Source organism: Polypterus senegalus, chromosome 2 (assembly GCF_016835505.1).
Source record: "Polypterus senegalus isolate Bchr_013 chromosome 2, ASM1683550v1, whole genome shotgun sequence".
NCBI lineage: Eukaryota > Metazoa > Chordata > Cladistia > Polypteriformes > Polypteridae > Polypterus > Polypterus senegalus.
This window is the reverse complement of record NC_053155.1, coordinates 161,466,731-161,486,347: the sequence shown is the minus strand read 5'-3', so window position 1 is coordinate 161,486,347 and position 19,617 is coordinate 161,466,731. Positions and strand designations below refer to the sequence as shown.

The following is a 19,617-nucleotide window of genomic DNA, read 5'->3' as shown; positions in this document are numbered from 1 at the left end:
ACGTTAAGACTTTAAAAATGAAGAAATATACTGTTGAATAAATATTTGGATAGTCTGAGGGGAATAGCTTTTGTAGATTACAAATACAACAATAAAAAGGGTCAAGAAACATCAGAATCATGTTTGCATACCAAACTACAAGGTACATTTACTAGACCCAGTACATGGTAAACGGCATAGGAAAAAAAAATGTGCTGTTGCACATATAGCTTAATTTTGTTGGAGGTTATATCACTAGAATTGGATCACTTCATAAAAGCAGCAAAATCCATGGTTATCAAACTAGGAATGCTCAAGAAGAGATGGAATGGCCTTTCAGACAAGGTCAGTTACATGAAATCTTTTCTTAGTAAAGCAATAGTGTTTAGAAATAAGGGTTGAAGATTAAAAATCTATATTTAAAGTAAAATTACTTTAAATATCGGTAACAAACAATGGGGGAAGAGAGTCAGAGCTGTTGAAAAATTGAAAAAGGCAATTACAAGTTAGCAAGCTGCAGAACATGCATACTATGTTACCTTTCTTTTTCCACCATGATATGCACAGGGCTGAGCTGATTAACCTTATTGCCCGTACCAAGCTGCCCGTAAGTGTTAGCTCCCCAAACATACAGCAAGCCCTCATCTGTTAATGCAAGGGAATGTGCATAACCAGAAGCAATCTGCAAAATGAAATATAAACATTTAAATTGCATTTGCTTGCTACTTATATATAAACAGCAATTTCTCACATATTTAGTGGAAGTGTGTATATTCAGATTCAAATTACTGTTTAATCTTAAATTTATTGCCAACTGTACAGAGCACAATGTAATTCATAGATGCACAGGTCACAGACTATTGATAGTAATAAAACAACATCAAAAGACAATAAATACAACATCATATACTAAATACAGGAAACACTTGTGCAGTTGTCAGCATAAGTAGCTGCTGAGTAGTCATATGATATATCTAAAACCATGCATCAGACTCCAGAGTTCCAGGAACGTTTTCTAGAAAGAAGGAAGAATAAAATTTAAAAATTGTCTGTGCAAAATAGAGGAAGTCTTTCGCTCAGATTGCATTCAAAGGCAGTGTATATTACATATGTCCTGAAAAGAAGGGAATGGCATACCATTATTGTTGAGGTAATATTAAGTTGACTTCACACCCTCTGTTGTGTCTTGCAGACAGCCAAAAAAAAAAAAAGATTCCTGTGTCACTGTGGCATTTAGGAAACACAGAGGATTTCCACAGACAGGTAAAGGTATTGGTGAACCCTCCTAGATTGTTGCCAAGTTGCTTTTTGTTTACTTTATTTCTTCAGAGATAGTGGCCACAAGACATTTAAGGCTGATGACCTTCTCAACAACACACCTCCTTACTGAATGTGGTCCTGAAGTCCATGATCGACTGTCTAATTTTATTAACATTAAGGAAGAGATTTCTGACCTGGAAAAACTATTCTTTTTCAGCTATCTCATCAATGTTTGCGACCAGACCTAAGATGTCAGTATCATCAGCAAATTTAATGATGGAGATGGAGATGTGTCTAGCCAAGCAGTCAAGGGAAGAACAAGGAATACAGAAGTGGGTTCAGCACTGATGATTCACATGGAGGAAATGATGTTGCCAATAATGAAATCCACAATGTGTTTCAGAGGGTGGCATGAAGTAGCAACTTGGTGATCAGCTTTTATGATGCAACCATGTTAAAAAACTTTTATAAACAGTACTATTGCATAACTTTTTCCTCAGATGTGCTAAGACTGTACATAGTGCAAAGAAAGTGGCATCTTCAGTGGCATGGGGGGTGGTGATATGCAAAATCTAGGTGGTCTGTACTATATGGAATATTAAAAATAATACAATAGCATAGTAATAAATACTGTGCCCACTAATAGACAGACATATTCAGATAATACTGTATTATTACTTTGAGAAAGATATTTCAGTGAATACTTTGAGCAAATAGCAAATACAATTTTGGTATTTGGCACAAACCAAAGGAAAAAAACTGTCAGTAACAGTGCTGAAACAGGCATAGAAGTAAAAGTAATCAAGTCCGAGACAATTGTCAAAGCCCAGGCCACTGATCCTTTGGATATAAAAGACTTAAAACATCACAACACACATATTGTTATTCTTATAAAAGGACAAATTTCTTGTTCAAGCTAGATCCTTAAAGAAGTAAAACTTGCCTATTGACCCCATTACATTTGTTCATCTTCTGTTTATCAAGTGTTAAATACAGTACAGTCAAGATTTGAAGGGCTCCAACAGGCTGTTCCAACTACACTACTTGGTATCTTGTTCCATGTACTGTATTTCAAGACCTCTGTATGAAGAAAGATTTCCTAACATCAGTGAAAATTTTATCTATAACCAACTTTAATCTGTTAAGCAGTCATATCGCCGAACAAAAGATTTTAAACTAACAGCTGCCTCTAATCCGACTTACTTATTTAGTATTTTTAAACAATTTAATCATGTTGCATTTTATTCTTCGTTTGCTTAAGATGAAAATACTCAGCTCCTACAACTCTTACTTCTACAGTCCTTCAATTAATCTAATAGATTTTTTCTGGATTTTCTCTGTTGCTGTTCAAAATGGAGACAAGTCTTGCAGGAAAGCAGTCTTACTCCTTTTTAATGAGCAATAGTCTCTAATTCAACCAAATGCATTTATAATAATTTCAAAATGACCAACATTTAAGAAAAAAAAAACAGTTGTTATAAGATGCAGTTATTGTTGAATAACTTGGAATTTGTCCCATCGAAATGACACTAGAAGGTCAGCAATTTGATAATGTGCTTTGTCTTCCACCAGCTAGGAGATTCTACATATATCCAAGCAGATTATAAAAAAGAGCTTAATGACTCAGGCAAAATTAGAATAAGAGGAGAAAAAAAAAGATTTTGTGCTAAAAGGTCTGCACCATGCCCCGTCAAATCTCTGCAAGTTTCATACAACTTTTTATTTGCATGCTTGTTGTAAAAAGGTTGAATCAAGGAGAAAAATGCATAAAAGTCACAGTATTGTATCCACTCAACTATTTTTGGTTTTAATATTTTCCAAAACATAAGCAAAAAAGAAAGACATGTGTCTACACTAGCTCCTCTCACTTTGCTTCTGCATGAACTCTGCCTGTGTTCATTTTTTGATTCATAGCAGAACACTATTACCTGGACACTTTATTGGTAGCAAGGATCCACTCTCTTAAAAGTAAAAAAGCACTCTATATTCCACTAAGATCTAAGGTCCACTAAGCCAAGTTTAAGCTCTGTGCCAGTGACTGAGCCCAATCTGGAAGAAAAGGCCTTACTTTAAAGGGATAATTACATAGCCTACACACAAAGAATCACACTTTCCCCAAAAAGTTACAAAGCACCCAGTAAAGGGCCTAACAAAAGAGCGACATAAGGGTGACAACACCATACCACACAACAAAGGACCACAGCAAAGCTCTTCACTCGACTCGAGGCAACATGCAACTCCACACAACATTGGACATTATCCTTAAAGACTGTGCATTGCAAAAAATGTGTCAAGAGACAGCTTGGGTGGTAGCTGGGATGAACAGCCAGTTAAAAGCTTGTGTTCTTATTATCATCAACATATATACTGGAAACAAAAAAAGGCTTGTGTCATAATTAAAAGCTTCATCTCTCTCTTTCACCAAAGACTGCATTAGAGTAAGGAAGAACAAACTGTGAGAGCACACTAAACTTGAAAAAGTGACATGCTATATGAAAAAGCTTCATAGAAACATACATATCAAGAAAATCTGTAAACAAAGAAGAGCCATTCTTTTTTGTGTTATATGTTTCACTTTCTTGGCTAGGGTTGGAATCCAAAGACAGCATTTGTAAAATAATGTTTATAATAGCTGTGCTTCTGTTTTTTTTATTTTGCATGCATTTTGGTCAAGGTTGAAAGTAAGGCAGGGCAGGCTCAATCACTTATTTCTTTCTTGAACCTGTTTATTACTTCAAGGATGCTTTGCAATTTACAAATGTGGGTAAGAAAGATTAATAAGGAATAGTGATGAGCGAAACCCTTCACCAAAAGTTTGAAGAAACCAATGGAATTTTTGCAAACTTTGCCAAACTCAGCAAAATTTGATGAAGTTAATAGGAAAGGTAGAACTGAACAAGTTTTGAGTGGATTATAATGGTACAATGGTCTTTTAAGTGTTCCTGAGGGATAGGGAAAAGTCGGCAAACTATGCTGGACCGATCACTGATCTACAAAAAAGTCTTTTTTGTTTGCTACTGAGAACCTCAGACCAGCTGTTTATTAAGTTTATTACACTGATTTCATATATGAAATCGGAATTAAGCTAGCACATCAGATTTTTGAGATTCAGCATCATTGCTGTTTTGACACTTTTGAATATCAATATATCAACACAATATCTAGAGTTTGAACTCTGTCCCATCAAAATTGTTTGACTACAGTATTCTGAAAACAAACCAGAAGATGATACCAGAGACACTTTAAAACATGTTTATGTCAATTTACCTCAATATAAAAGCAAGGTCAGTGTACTCAAAATTGTCTGAGGCAATTGCCTTTGCACTTGCACTGCACATCTGTGTCTCTTTGCATGAACCAAAAACAGTCACCATCATGCTCGGAGTAAATTTTCCCTGATATTGGTTTTCCATCACCTTTGTATCTTGACGAAATCTTTCCCTATGCTCATCTCTGGCATCGCTTAGATTTGTTGGAAAAAAGTCGATATGAGAATGTAAAAAATGCGTCTTCAGTGACATTCTGGCTCCCGTAAGCTAATATACTTTCAGCATATTCTCCACAAGCTCAGCATAATCCTCTGCTCTGTGACTGTCAAGAAAATTCCGGACAACCTGCAGGTGAAAGAATCCCAGTAGCAAAATGCTTGTTGACCAGTGTGGCCAAATAGTTGACCTGTGAGGCAGCAAAGGAACAAATATCATAAACAAAATGTGACAAACAGCCACAAACTAGCAATAAGTAAATATAGATCATTGCACTCATAGAGCTCCACTATAGAGGAACACAATGGCTGCGGAATGAGGCAGCGGCAGTTTGAAGTTTTGGCTTGGGGCACAGTGGGAATGTTTTTTACCCCATGCATCTATGCAGATGCCTCATACTTTCTTCTTCCATCGAGAAGAAGGAAAAGCCCTGTAAATAGCAATAATTAGTTTGTTTTCATTTTGCACAGTGTACCCTGTGTTTCTGATGAGGGAAAGAGGACGCTCCTTTAAAGCTTATTTTTAGATGTTGCTGGGCATGCATAATTTGTCATGAGGTGCTGCCAGCCAACAAGGATCAGTATTATATATCCAGTGGCAGTACTTGTAATACTGCAAGTTTTTTGTTTATTTACTTAAAACACATGCAGGATGGGAATCTGGCAATGTTCATCTTGCTGCCACTTTCGTGTCCACGTGTCATTTTATGCACAAATGCCACAGTAATAAATGCACCCAATACAGCAACAATTTTTTTTGACAAGTTCACAGACATCCTGCACTTGAAGCAATATTAAGTAACACAGTTGTTGGTATTTACTGTGGTCTATTAGGTCTCATTTGTCTGACAAATTTTATTAATTATGCACATGAGAGGCACATTCAGGAAATATCTGTACACATTGGCATCAGATCAATTAATTGAGTCAAAAATTACAACTGCGTCACTATTGGCTTGAGTCTGAACATTCTCATTCTCTAGGAAGCATTGCAGCTCTAGGTGACCTAAAATAAAATGGATGGCTGTAAAAACCAGACTATTTAAAAAGTTTTCCTTTGCTTCTTTATTTCACTTTATTCATGGAATCCATAGGAGTGTATTCAAGTCCTTGCTACAAATAATGGTGTGGTTAAACACTAGAATATAGAAGGTGCTATTTATAAATTAATGGTGTGCTTATAGACTAGAATATACAGTACAGTATCAGGTGCTATTTCTAAATTAAGGTTATTTGATACAAAATATTCTAAGCTCTGAGAGCTATGTGCTGTGATAAATATGTTTATTTTTTATAAACGGTGTTTTGTGATTATTTTCTTTTGGTGTCCATTATCCAGTAGGTTTCCTTTCATTTCTGTTTTTCTTCCAACACCTTTCAACTAATGGCACATTGCAAAAACACTGACATATTGTACTGATTCATATATTAATGTAAAAACACTCTGTCTAGTTCCAAATATTTGAACATCAAAACTCTTCTCATAGTTGCAGGTGAAGGCAGCATTTCTGGATTGATTCGAACAGGACATGCCATTATAGAAAATTAAGCAGACCCATCATCAATGTTGTGATAAACTGGCATTTTATTAAGCAATCCCTAAACATGCTTACTCACTGCAAGTATGCTAGCCATTCCACTACGGACTGAATACTACTTAGTATATGCTATTCTCTTAAGTGAGGAAGTAGTATTTGAATATACTAAATATATACCGGCAACTGTATCTAGCTTGACACTTGGTTTATAAGTTCATTACTGCTACTATTTTCCCTTAAATACATTTCCCGAAACTGGAAAAAGTCATTTAAAAGGAATATTCCACCAAAAAATGATATTCTTATTAAATGTTATTCACACCATAACGTTTATAGTGGTGGCTATGAAAAATTTTAATTTCATGTTTTTGTGGCAAAATTATACACTGACTATTCACACTCAACTGGGCCCTGCTGTGACCAATTCTGGACAACAGTAAAGGAGGTAAAAAAAAGCTCCTGGAAAAAAGATTTGAACATAACTCCTGTCGCATAATCCACATGATCATTTCCATTTGTATATTCAAAATGTACAAAATATGTGCTTTTTTGCCAACATATTATTAATAGTTACTTCCTTGAAAGGTGGCATTCGTTGCAAACAGGAAAGGTGTCATTGTGCTGTGTGTTTGAAATCATGTTTTTATATTCATGCCACTGGACCTTCCAGGTGCTTTCTACTAGTTTAAAAGCAGATTACAAAAAGAGGACATGTGGAAGAAACCAGTGCACTTCCTTTTCATCAGATATTATACATTTTTCAGTGGATACTGACTTTACAAAGAGAGAATAAAGATCCACACAATGTGAATCTTCAAGGTAAGTGAATGTTCTTGTTAGCTGTATGACATTTTTTGCCTGGTACAACATTAAAGGAGCATCATCATATTTTACCTGAAGTACACAATATCCCTGTAATCCTGTCAAACGACATGGAGTCAGCTGGTTCCCACTGTTACCAAGCCCAAGCTGTCCATTCCCATTATATCCCCAGGCATATACCTGAAAAATATAGAAGATGGTATTTATTATTCAATACAAATGTTGCATTTTAGAAAGTTAAATCTTTACTTATAGTTTTACAGGAAAGCTAAGTAATGTTTAAAAATGTAAAATATTTGTTCATTGTACAAGTAAGACAAAGTATTTTAGTTCTTCAAAAAATGTATAGGAAAAACGATCAGGGCATCAAAATTCATATTGTACAATACATGCCCTTTTATACAGGATTACTCACAAACAAAGCATTCACTGTAAAATAATCACAGACTCTAATGTAGTACTGCTCATTCACAAATATTGTACATTTTGATCTTTGCCAAAACTGGGCTCTGTGAAACTGCTGGAGTGGTTGTGCTACTTAAGGCCATAAATAGCTTTTGCAGTACACATACAAGAGGCAACAGTTCTGGAAAACAGAAGAGAGCCTAGGGTTGAATATACACAAAGGTAAAAAAACACATAGAACAGTCTGAACAAAATGTTTATTCTCTAGCCACTCACTACCGTTCTAAAGCTAATCAACCACTGTTCCAATTTAAGCATCTACCCTAAATCTGTAGAGTTTTACTTTACAATGGGATAGAAAATTGATAAGGCTTATAGATATACTGTATATATTACAAGCAAGTCAGATTAAATGGAAAGTAAAAAATTGGCCAGTGTGTGAAAAAAGTGTGGATGTGCATAGAAATGGATGGGGTCAATCCTGACACTGCTGGGATAGGCTCTGGCCTTCATTATAAAGTGAATTTGGATGAAAGGTGGCACTGACTTGTCATGCAGTTCTTTTGAGTCTATAGTTGCTTTTGTTCTTCCACCTTGCACATGAAATGAGAATCATGCAACCTAGGTACACACAAGCTTCTGAGAGAGACTGACATTTTCATACAAGGATTCTGGTCTTATTTAGAGAAAAAACAATGAAACTCATGTAAACTCTTTTCATCAAAATAAAGTGTTATGGTGAAATAAAGTATAACATTTAAGAAAACGGGCAACTCCAATCCACTTTAATAAAACATTAAGTGCTTGAGAGACTGTCTATGTATCCGTCCAGCTGCTATGTGTATTATTCTTGAATTCCTTGCAGCTGTGCCACACACACAAAGACAGAACTGAACACTGCAGATTATATTGCACAAATTATAAGTGAAAAAGGGTTGGCATAGGGTCACTTTGGCAGTACAGCTGCTTCACAGAAAGGTGACCTAGGGTTACATGTGGGGACCTCATTGAATAGTGTTTTCATTCCTATGAGTGCTGCGGCTTCCTCCTACTGTCAAAAGATATGCATTTTAGGTGAAATGGCAATGGCATTTTGACTCTGGTGTGTTTTAAGGGGGCGTGTCCTCCCAGTTATGGACTGGTGCCCCTGTCCAGGGATTGTTCCTGTTTTGCACCCTATGTTATCTATGATAGGCTCCAGCACATCCCACTGCAACCCCGGTCTGGATTAAGAGAGTTAGAAAATGACACAACATAAACAACCACATTACATTAAATGAGGGTTTTTAATTTCTGGCACAGCGTCATTCAATTTGTAACAAGACTGATTTCATCACTACCATGCCTCACATCTTCCTCCTGATTTCCCAGGCATCACAACTCCAGCCACGTTGTCCTCCTCTTACAGGTTTTCCCACACTCCACATCGCTATGGATGTGCGAGTGGCACTTGTCTTCTTTTGTCTCCTAACTGAATATTTATTGCTTATGATGATCATAGCATTTCTCATTTTCTTGTTTTGAATTTCAAACTGTTCAAGCAACCTTCTCTTCCACCCTGCTTTTCATTGTAATCTAACATCTTTCAGGTCCACATGTAAACCAGGGTGGAGTGGTGGCTCTGTGGCTAAGGATCAGAAAATTTTGAAACTCAGCCTCTCCTCAGTTGCTCAATAAACAGAATTGTACAACCCAATTTTTCATAGTCTAGGCTTGAACAATCCATATGATATAAGAAATGGGTGTGCACAGAGCTGGAATTCTGGTTAAGTGCCACCACTTCAGATTTAAATGTAGTAAAGCTGCAACAAACTGACACATAATTGCATATAATAATTGCATAGCATCTTAATTTCTCCAAATAAATGTTGTTAAAAATGGCATGCTTCTGCATTGTCGACACTCTCTCCAATGGAGGGCAGTTTTTCAGACATATTTATTGAATCAGCAATAATGTTAATATATCCCACTCAAGATGCTGGGACTTTATGTCTTTCCCAGATGCTTAGAATGCAGAAGACATGTGCTATAATGCAATGCATAATCTCCAACACTCAGTTGCGTGGCACAATCAGATGCTCTTGAATGCGGGGTTGTGGTTTGGGGTTGGGTCTCAACATGTCAGGAGGCAAGCTGCTTTATGAGATGATGAACATCAGTAGCATCGTGATTGCGTATATTTGAGGTTGAGTAGCATCAATGCACATTCAAGAACACACATTTACAAGATGATTGTGATTTATAAAGGGAAAATAAATAGGTTTTATAAATCTTGTTTTTTGTTTTTAGCATATGCATTTTCATATTTAAGGGCATGCGCCCATTTTCATAGTCAAATCCACACCACTCAGGATGATTTTATTTGTATTTAAATTAATTTATTTTTTAGGGTTTTTGTGTAGTAGTTGCATTTTTGTATTTTACTCTGGTTTATTGTTTGTTATTCTTATTCAGAACCTTAATTTCCTTCTTTAGAGTCCTATGCTAATATTATTTAAAATTTTGTTTCCCCGTTAATTTTGAAATTCTGTGAAGTGCTTTGAGCATGGGAAAAGTGGTATATAGATCAAATGTACTGCTATTATCTTAATAATTGAAATGGTCCAAAAGAAAAATCACAGTACAGTAGAACTACTCATTGTTAACTTATGAAACAGGGCCAACAGAAGCACCTAACCTGGATTCCATCTGATAAGCAACATACACGCACCTTATACTGTGATATATATCATAACGATGATCATTTTTAATTTTATTGCAATAAAAATATTTGGCCATACTGCCCACCCCATGTTCAAGTCCTTCTACAATCATCAACCTCCTAATGATATTGATTTCTTCTTCAGTTTCAAAGTCATTAACATCCAAAAGATATTCAAGACCCACAACCTGTGTGCTGCACCCTATACCTTCACATATTCTTTAGTCCATTTCTCCTTACTTAATCCTTTACATCTTGTCTCACTAATCTCTGGCATCTTCCCTGCTGAATTTCAAGAAGTCTCATGTAGGGATGCTCTGGTCAGGTTTTTTTTTTTTTTTTTTTAAGGGCGATACTGATTACTGATTTCATGTTACTGGATTGGCAGATTCTAATTTTTTTTTTCTTTATCCCTTTAAAAAAAACTTTTCACACTAAGTTCCTGCAAAATCTGACGCATAGAAGCCTTATGTCTTATATTCAGGATTAGACTATACTGGAAAACATGTACTGACATTATGTATTAAAAATACAAAAATAACTATTCACACTTCAGCTTGTGGTATGTTTCTAAACATGTATTCAAGAATACTGTTACTTTATGAAATTTAATACTAAATACTTAACCATATCTCCTAAAACAAAACTGTAAAAGCGACCCTCTGTATCCACTGTATGAATCAAACGTGGGTCAAAACTATATAAAAAAAAAAAAAATACAGAACATTTCAAAAAGCAAAACTTTGTTGTGCACTCAGCAATACAATCAATCCACACAAATGAACGGATAGGTATACCCTAATGTTGCTTCCTGATCATTTCCCAGATCCTCAGTCTCTCTCCAGCATTTGCTGTTCACCCTGCTTCTTGTTTGTTTGGCACTTGTGTTGTATGTGTAATTCCTCAGACAGGAATAGAGACAGGCTGAGAGTAGGTGGATGAAAGATAAATTTCTGGTTTTGTATGAAATTCTCAGAATTTTCTGGAAGTCCGACCAAGAGGCTGTGAGAGCAACAAAATCTAATTTTTTATCTTGTTTAATTGCAAATGCTGCCTCGAAACCTAGGGTGCTGTTTAGCACCATAAACTCTCACTTAAATCTACCTGCCGGTGGCTTCTCAGCTTTCAGCTTTTTTTCTTTTTTAAATAAAATCCAAGCAAATCAATCCAGCATCATTCTTCCAGGTATTGATCTGTGGTACGATACCAGCCCATTTAAGGCTGCTGCACAGCCGTTTCACTTGTTTTCAATTTGATTCCTCTTTTGAGCTAACTGATATAGTCCAGCGCAAGAAACCTTCGAAATATCCACTAGATTTTTTACCCTCACGCCTGGCTAAAGACACCTTTAGAGTCATTCGTCTAATTGTTATGGCCATTATTAACAATTGCCTAAAATCTAGTATAATGACAGACAATTTTAAATATGTTGTTCAGCCTCTGCTGAAGACACCCACTCTTGATCTTACAGCTCTTTCAAACTATAGGCCTATTTCTAAGCTCCCATTTTTGGCCAAAATTATTTCTTTGCAGTTGATTTTATATCTGGAGGATAATTTATGGGATGCGTTTTATTAGATCTTAGTGTGACATTTGGCAGGGTGGACCACAGGGTTTTGTTAAAACAGCTTGAGGATGAAGTTGGCCATCAAGGCTGTGAACTGAAATAGTTTGTGTCCTACCTTAAAGTTAGATATATGTCTGTTAACATAGATGGGAACTTCTTTCAGCCACCACCTCTCATACAAAGTGTTTCACAAAATTCTATTTTGACTTCTCTTTACAATTAAATGAAAAGAAAATTAAGGTAATCATTTTTGGTTCTACCACTTCCACAACTGAAATTGGCACTCAATTAGGCTCCTTGTCAGAAATTATTCATAATGATGTCAGGAACCTAGGTATCCTGTTTGAGTCGTCGCAAAGCTTTGCACCTTTAGGTGCAATTTTTAGAAAACATGCAATTTCATATCACCTATATGCTGACGACTGCCTAATTTATTTCTCCCTCAAGCCAACTGACTCCACCAAACCTTTCCTCGACTGCCTATCTGACAATAAGGACTGGCTGGCTGTAAACTTCCTTCACCTGAACGATTCAAAAACCGAGGTCATCGTTTTTAGTCCTGACTGCAAAGAGGCTCCACCCCTTGGCCTCGTTTCTCTTCCCATTCCAGTAACTTCGTCTGTCTCCAATCTTGAAATCAAAATGGATACATTCCTGAAAATGGATGCTCAAGTCAACAGCACAGTAAAGTCCTGCTTTTTCCATCTAAGGTGAATTGCCAAACTCAAGCCTATTCTGTCTAACCACCTCCTGGAATCAGTAATCCATGCATTCATTACATCCCGGCTTGACTACTCTAATTCCTGCCTTTTTGGTATCAGTAAAGCCACTCTTTTCAGACTCCAACTGGCTCAAAATGCGGCTGCAAGGCTTCTAACTGGAAGTAGCAGAATCCAACACATTTCACCGATTTTAAAAACCCTACACTGGCTGCCGGTTAGATTCAAAATCGATTTTAAAATTCTCCTCCTAACCTATAAGGCATTAAACGGTCTAGCCCCTGCCTATTTGAGTGTCTTGCTCCATTGTCACAATCCCCCTCGTGTTCTTAGATCCACAGATCAGCTGCTCCTAACCGTTCCCAAGGCACGTTTTAAAGCTCGTGGTGAAAGGGCTTTCTCCGTCTGTGCACCCAGGCTCTGGAACTCCCTGCCCTTAGTGGTTAGGCAAGCCGCTTCAGTCACCACATTCAAATCTCGCCTAAAAACGCACTTCTTCACATTGGCTTTTAATTCTTAACCTGTTTCATTTTCCACTTGCCTTTTGCTATTTTCTCTATTTTATTTGGTCCCCTGACCTCTTTTTAATATCTCTGTTTTAATTCTCTCTTAATGTTTGTTAATATTTTGCTTTTAGTCCTGCTTGTTGTAACTGTACAGCGCTTCGGTCAGTTGTAATGCTGTGTTTTTAAGCGCTCAACAAATAAATATGGTATGGTAAATACAATCTGTACTAAAGGCCAGTTCTTACCAATGGAGGCAAATTGCAAAACTAAAATATTTTGTTTCAAGGAAGGACTTGGAAACAATCGTTCAGGTCTTGACAAATCTCAGTTTGACTATTGTAATTCCTTATATGTGGCACTGCTCAAATCTGCTCTGTCACACCTTCAGCTGGTTCAACACTTGGCATCTAGAGCCTTAATTGGGTCTAGAAAAAGGGATCATATCTCCCCCTGCATTAGTCACTCTCCACCGACTACCAGTGAGATGTCACATTGATTTTAACATTTTTTTGTTTTTAAAGTCTTGTGCGCATTCTTACTCCAAAATACATCTGCAACCTCCTTCACCCATCGAGAGCATTGAGGTCATCTGGACAACTACTCCTCATAGTTCTAAGACCTTGGGTGAAGTCTACGGGAGAGAGAGCTTTTTCAATTTTTGCTCCTAAGCTTTGGAAGGACCTGCCTTTTCACATCAGGTCTTCATATTTATCGAGGTTTTTAAAACTATGCTTAAGACCTACTTGTTTACTTCTGTCTTTCACTGTGTATAAGAGGCTTCTGCATCATTGTTTGTCCTGTGTTCATTTTAAAGCTCCTTTGAACTGCACTTTGGTGCAACATCTGTTAGTTTATATGTGCTTTTAAGTAAACTGACTGAAAATAATTATGTCCTGGAACTCCTTGTTCAGGCACTGGTTCTTTCTTTGCTAAACTACTACAACTATCTCCTGGTGGAGCTTCCTTTAAATACTATTGGAACTCTCCTTCTCCTCCAGAATGCAGCTGTTTGAATAGTGTTCACTGTTTTTCGTTTCACTCTTACTACTCCTCTGTTATGGTGTTTTCACTAGCTTCGTGTTGCTTCAAGGATCCATTTCAAAACCCATCTTGACCTACGGCTCTCTGAATGGTTCTTCTCCTCATGGAATTCCATATGAAATCATCACACTTTTGGACCACATCGTCACAGATTTTAAAGAAACTTGGCACACTGATTTGGTCACACGAGTAACATGTCGAACTGGAATTGCATGTGTCTTGGATCAATATTAAGGGAATTTTAAGCTAACAAAGTTTGAACTTATTCAAGTTTGAACAAAATTCCCACCGATTATGACTGGCTACATCTCCCTAAACTAAAGCTGCATTGAAATGGTTCTCATATCGTTTTTAGAGCTCTTTTCAGGCACTATTTTTTTTGCATAATACTATTCTATTTCCAAAATGAAAAGTTACCATGTTATGAGCGAGTATAATATAAAAATGGAATAGTGAAAAAAAGAAAAAAAGAAAAAAAAAGTATTTTAAAATTTGAAATTTTTTTTTACAAAAATTTGGTCTTTTGTTTTTCAGTCATTACTGAGCGAGCTATCATTACTTATAGCTGTCATCACATGGTTTTATAACACTAATTGGCCTTTTTCATAGCAGCCATATTGACATGAAACCATAAAATACAACTTATTTTTATATAGCCTAAAAATCACACAAGAAGTGGCACAAGTCAGTAAATACAATATAATGAACAGAACAGAACACAAGTAATTGTCAATACAATATAACAGTGCAATAGAAATATTACAAGTACAGAGCAGAATTCGACAGTAGATGATATCACATAATACGATTTGGTATGACATCACATAAAACAAAAACAGTATTGCAAGCACAGGTATAAAGTAACGACATTAATTAAGGTTCCAATTATGCTACCCTGAAATTGAACTGAAGCTTGATTAATGTCATTTGACTATTTCATGTCAAAATTGGTGCTGTGGAAAGTGCCCATTCCAATGTGGCTAATAAATGCCAATATTCTGCCCTGCATTAATCAGAGTGGACTGAGGCATACAAGTTGGTCAGGTGTGATTAATCAATAGCAGAGTTCAAACTTTGTTTGCTTAAATCTCCCTTAATATTAATCTAAGACATGTGCAATTTCAGTTCCATGGCTTACTCATATGACCAAATCAGCATGACAAGTTTCGTTAAAAACTGTGACAATGACTTCCAAAAGTGTGATGATTTGATATGGAATTACTCCAATATTTCCAGTGTCCAGGTTCTCCATATGTCCCTTCAATTAGTCTTCTTTCTGGCACTGCCTGTCTGCTGACCATCCCTCTTCTTTACAGACATGCCAAGACTGGACAATGCTTCTCTGTTCTTGATCTAAAGCTAGGGAATGATATCCATTTGTCCATTCAAACTGCACACAATTTACTCATGTTGCATTATCTTTTAAAACTGCACATTTTCAATTAATACTTTGGAATTACTTAGCTACTTTTCTAAAGGATAATTGCTATTGCACTGACAAAGATTTGAGGATACGGATTTATTGTCTTAGTTAGAGGTATAATTATATAGTAGTTCTACTCCTCTTTTGCTTTTGATGCTTGCACCTTCTAATCATTCTTGCATATATTTTAAATTACTTTGTAAGTTGCTTTGATAATGACATCTACTAAATAACAAGCACACATGCTCTGATACAAAATAAATGAATTAAATATTTGTGTGTCATATTATTTGGTAATACCAACCTTAAAGAAAAAAAATCAGTAAAAGTTTAAAATTGCCCTGTAACCTTCAAGTGAAACTTCATTCAATAGATTATTTTGTGATCTACATTAAAACAAGGATAAGTGGCTGGGTGTCTGTCCATTTGTCTGTCTGATTGCTATGTTTCTGTCATTCCATAAGGTGGCGCTTCAAACATTTTTTAGTAATAAAATGCACTGCATGTCATTCCAATTGATAGCGCATCACAAACAACTCGGCTTTTACAAATCCCATATCAAATGGTATATAAAAGACATACAGTATACGTTGTACAGTAATTGTTATGCCAGCAGATGGCATATCACAAACATTTTTAGTAATACATTTTAACACTACATGCATTACAAAATACATTCCAATAGATTGTGCACGGCAAATGTTAACACCGAGGTCTACACTGAATACTTAGATTTCACATCTAGCATTTTTTATAAAAGGGTTTCATTCCATGTTACTGTATCTACAAGAACAATTACTGTATTAACTGAACATTATACTCCATGTAAACATTCAAGTACCTACACAGTAATCCCCTATAATAGCATTTGTAGCATAATATCTGTATACTAATCTGCACACATCATGCATGCCTCATATCAAGTTGCCTACTTTGCTATTTCAAAAGCGACTGACAAGTATTGCACTATGGTGTTTCTTACACAATCATTACATTAAAGTAAGTTCCAAACAAATTTACACACTGCATTGTGTCTGATCATGCATATACTGTATGCCACATGCTCATGCAAACCAAAAACCTGTCATATAGCGACTGCTGATGAAAGTGATGTGACATACACAACAAAACAAAATGTTATTTTTGCAGAATTGCATTCCAAGGAAGATTTGCTTCATGATGGGATAATAAAACTTCTTAAACGGACGTTGCTTCATGACAACAAAATTTTTTACAGTGCTTCATTACTGCACACCACCAAAAAAAGCACTATACAGCATACAGCATATAAGAATATGAGAGACAAGTAAATTGCTTTCTTTCTTGTGGATCCTATTTGAGGCTGATTAAGCACAAGGTTTCATATGAATGCACTTTAAAAAAAAATGCTTACCTCCCCATTATCTAGAACAGCCATTGAAGACGTCTGGCCACATGCAATACCAACAACTACTTTATTCTGTAAACAGTTTGATACTTTTCTAGGAGTAGGTTGATTGGCTGTAGATCCTGAGCCGACCTGACCACAGTTATTATATCCCCATGCAAACACCTGCAAAAAAAAAAAAAAAAAAAAAAGTATTATAAATAGATTTCTGGAACTGAAGCTTATTAACTTAGTGTATGCTGTATAGCATATACAGTGCCTTCCATAATGTTTGGGATAAAGACATATTTTTCCTTGATTTACCCCTCTGCTGTACAGTTCAAGATTACAAACTAATCAATTCAGATGTGATTACATGCACATTTAAGGGTATTTGCATACATTTCAGTCACACCATGTACACATGACAACACTTTTTATACACGGCTCCCTCATTCTAGGTATGATAATGTTTGGGACAGTTGGTGTCACAGGTGTTTGTGATTATTCAGGTGTGTTTCATTGCTTCATTAGTGCAGACCTAACATACCTAGTCTTGCTTCTACCTACAGACTATCTTTGGAATCTGTAGTTGCCATTGTATAACATGAGGACAAGAGCTGTGTCAATGAAAGTCGATAAAGCTATTATGAGGATGAAAAACAAGAATAAAACAATTATAGATAATGGTAAAACCTTAGGTTTATCTAAATTGTCTGTAATATTATTAATAAAGAAAGAACAAACTGGTGAGTTCTGCAAACACAAAGCAACTGGTAGGCCAAGGAAGACCTCCACTATTGATGACCGAGGAATTTTCACTATGGTAAAGAAAAATCTATGTCAGAGTGATGGCAAGAGCAAAGTGTAGAGATGAAAAGAACTGCCCAAGAGCCAAAGCATACCATCTCAACTGTTAAAGATGATGGTGGCGGTGTTCTGGCTTGGACATCTATGGCTGCCAAAGGTACTGGCACACTTATCTTCATTGATGATGTAACTGCTGTTGCACAATGAACATGAACGTCTTATCTTCTCAAGTTCCCATAAATGCTTGCACACTCATTGGCAGGTGCTTCATCCTACAACAAGATAATGATCCCAAACATACTACTAAGGCAACATAGATTTTCAAAGTAAAAAAACAAAAACGGAATATTCTTAAATGGTCAAGCCAGTTACCAGACTTAAATCCAATTGAGCATGCCTTCCTTTTGTTGGGGGGAAAAAAACAAACAAACAAAAAAAACTTAAGGGGGCAAGCACTGAAAAAAGCAGGAGCAGAATATGGGTGCAGTTTGAGAGAGAATAACCAGAGGAGATACTCAGCACCTGGTGATGTCTATGAATCAAAAACTTCAAGCAATCATTGCATGCAAGAGATATGCAACAAAGTTCTAAATGTGTCTGTTTATAACATACCTACCATTGCTATGTCCCAAATATTATGTTGTACTGCAGGGGTGGGGGTGGGGGGGGGGGATTGGGTATGTGGAAAAAGTGTTGTCTTTTTTTACATGGTGTAAACGAAATGTTTCTAAATACCCTTAAATGAAAGTTTGAAATTCGTACTTTAATCACATCTGAACTGCTTGATTTGTAATTTTAAACTGTGGAGAAGACTGAAAAATCAAGGAAAAATGTGTCTTTGTCCCAAACATTATTGAAGGCACTGTACATACTGTAAACATAGACAGAATATCTCTAGTCACTAACTCTTGAACTGTTGGCAAGATCAATCAGTGGCAAACCCATTTGTATAACCAAAGAAATAAACATACACAGCATACATGGAGTGGCTGTAAACATTATCTAGCACACCCAAACACTTCCTTAGAACAGCCGGAGTACAGTCAGGAATGGACAATTAAAGGAGTCTGTGAATTATATCTCCCAGTTGTTACAAATTATCTGTTGGTGGATCTCTACTACATAAAATTCCTTCCACTTAGTACTAAATAAAAAAAAAAAATAAAAAAAAAGTATTATTTTTTCAGCTTGGGGGCACGGACCATTATCCAACTGAATAAGACCACTTAAGGATGGCTACACTGGTATGAAATACACATATACACGACTCACATACTGATTGGAGACCGAGATATATTGACGTGCCGATGTCATCCTTGCAAACGAAAGAGAAGTGACTGAGATTTTTGCATTTTCTGCTGTGTGAGAATAAATAAAAAATTATACTTTACTCCAAAAAAACTTTGTGTTTTGTTTATCGCTAAGGAACCATGTGGGAATTTTTAAAGCTTTTGTTCCCTTTGGAAGGGTTTTTGGGTTGCTTTTTTGGCCCTCACAGGAGCAAAAGCAGGGGAGTGTTTGGAAAAGTTACTTGTTCTTGCTATTTTTATTCAAACAAGTGTCGGTGAAACATGGCTGTAAGCAGCAACGGCTGACACTGGCATCTTTGTAAGAAAATAACCTGTGTTATAGTGACAAATAATTATAAGAAACAGAAACTGATTTATTAGTGGGGAGAAAAAGGCAGCAGCTGACTTCAAAGTGGTAAAGAGAAGGGCTACACAGTAAGTAGGCAGGTGGCTAGCATTAAGGCACTGATGGCACAAGCAGCTGTAGGAGCAGACACGAAAGTAAATAATTAACTAGTAGAAGAATATTTAGGAATTACATTTTTCTAGAATGAACAGTTCTTAGTGGTCCAAAAAGTTCAGCAGTTAAGAGGGTGACAGCATAAGGGCTTATTAATACAAAGGAATATAAAATGTGAACTTTTAAGTAATGAATAAGAGGAGCACAAATTTAGGAGAGCAGACAAAGTTAACTTCATAGGACAAAC

At 36.3% G+C, this 19,617-nt stretch overlaps 1 protein-coding gene across 2 annotated transcripts in view; it reads right to left on the bottom strand.

Moving 5' to 3' along the window:
• The window catches only part of rcbtb1 (regulator of chromosome condensation (RCC1) and BTB (POZ) domain containing protein 1), a 51,323-nt gene that overhangs the window by 19,522 nt on the left and 12,184 nt on the right, over positions 1 to 19,617 (bottom strand). For both annotated transcript variants that reach the window (XM_039744896.1, XM_039744897.1), the window contains exons 5-7: positions 16,839 to 16,997; positions 7,156 to 7,263; positions 519 to 661 (exon numbers count right to left, since the gene is read on the bottom strand). In XM_039744896.1, coding sequence (XP_039600830.1) covers positions 519 to 661; positions 7,156 to 7,263; positions 16,839 to 16,997 — 410 coding nt within the window. The remainder of the gene's footprint in view (positions 1 to 518; positions 662 to 7,155; positions 7,264 to 16,838; positions 16,998 to 19,617) is intronic.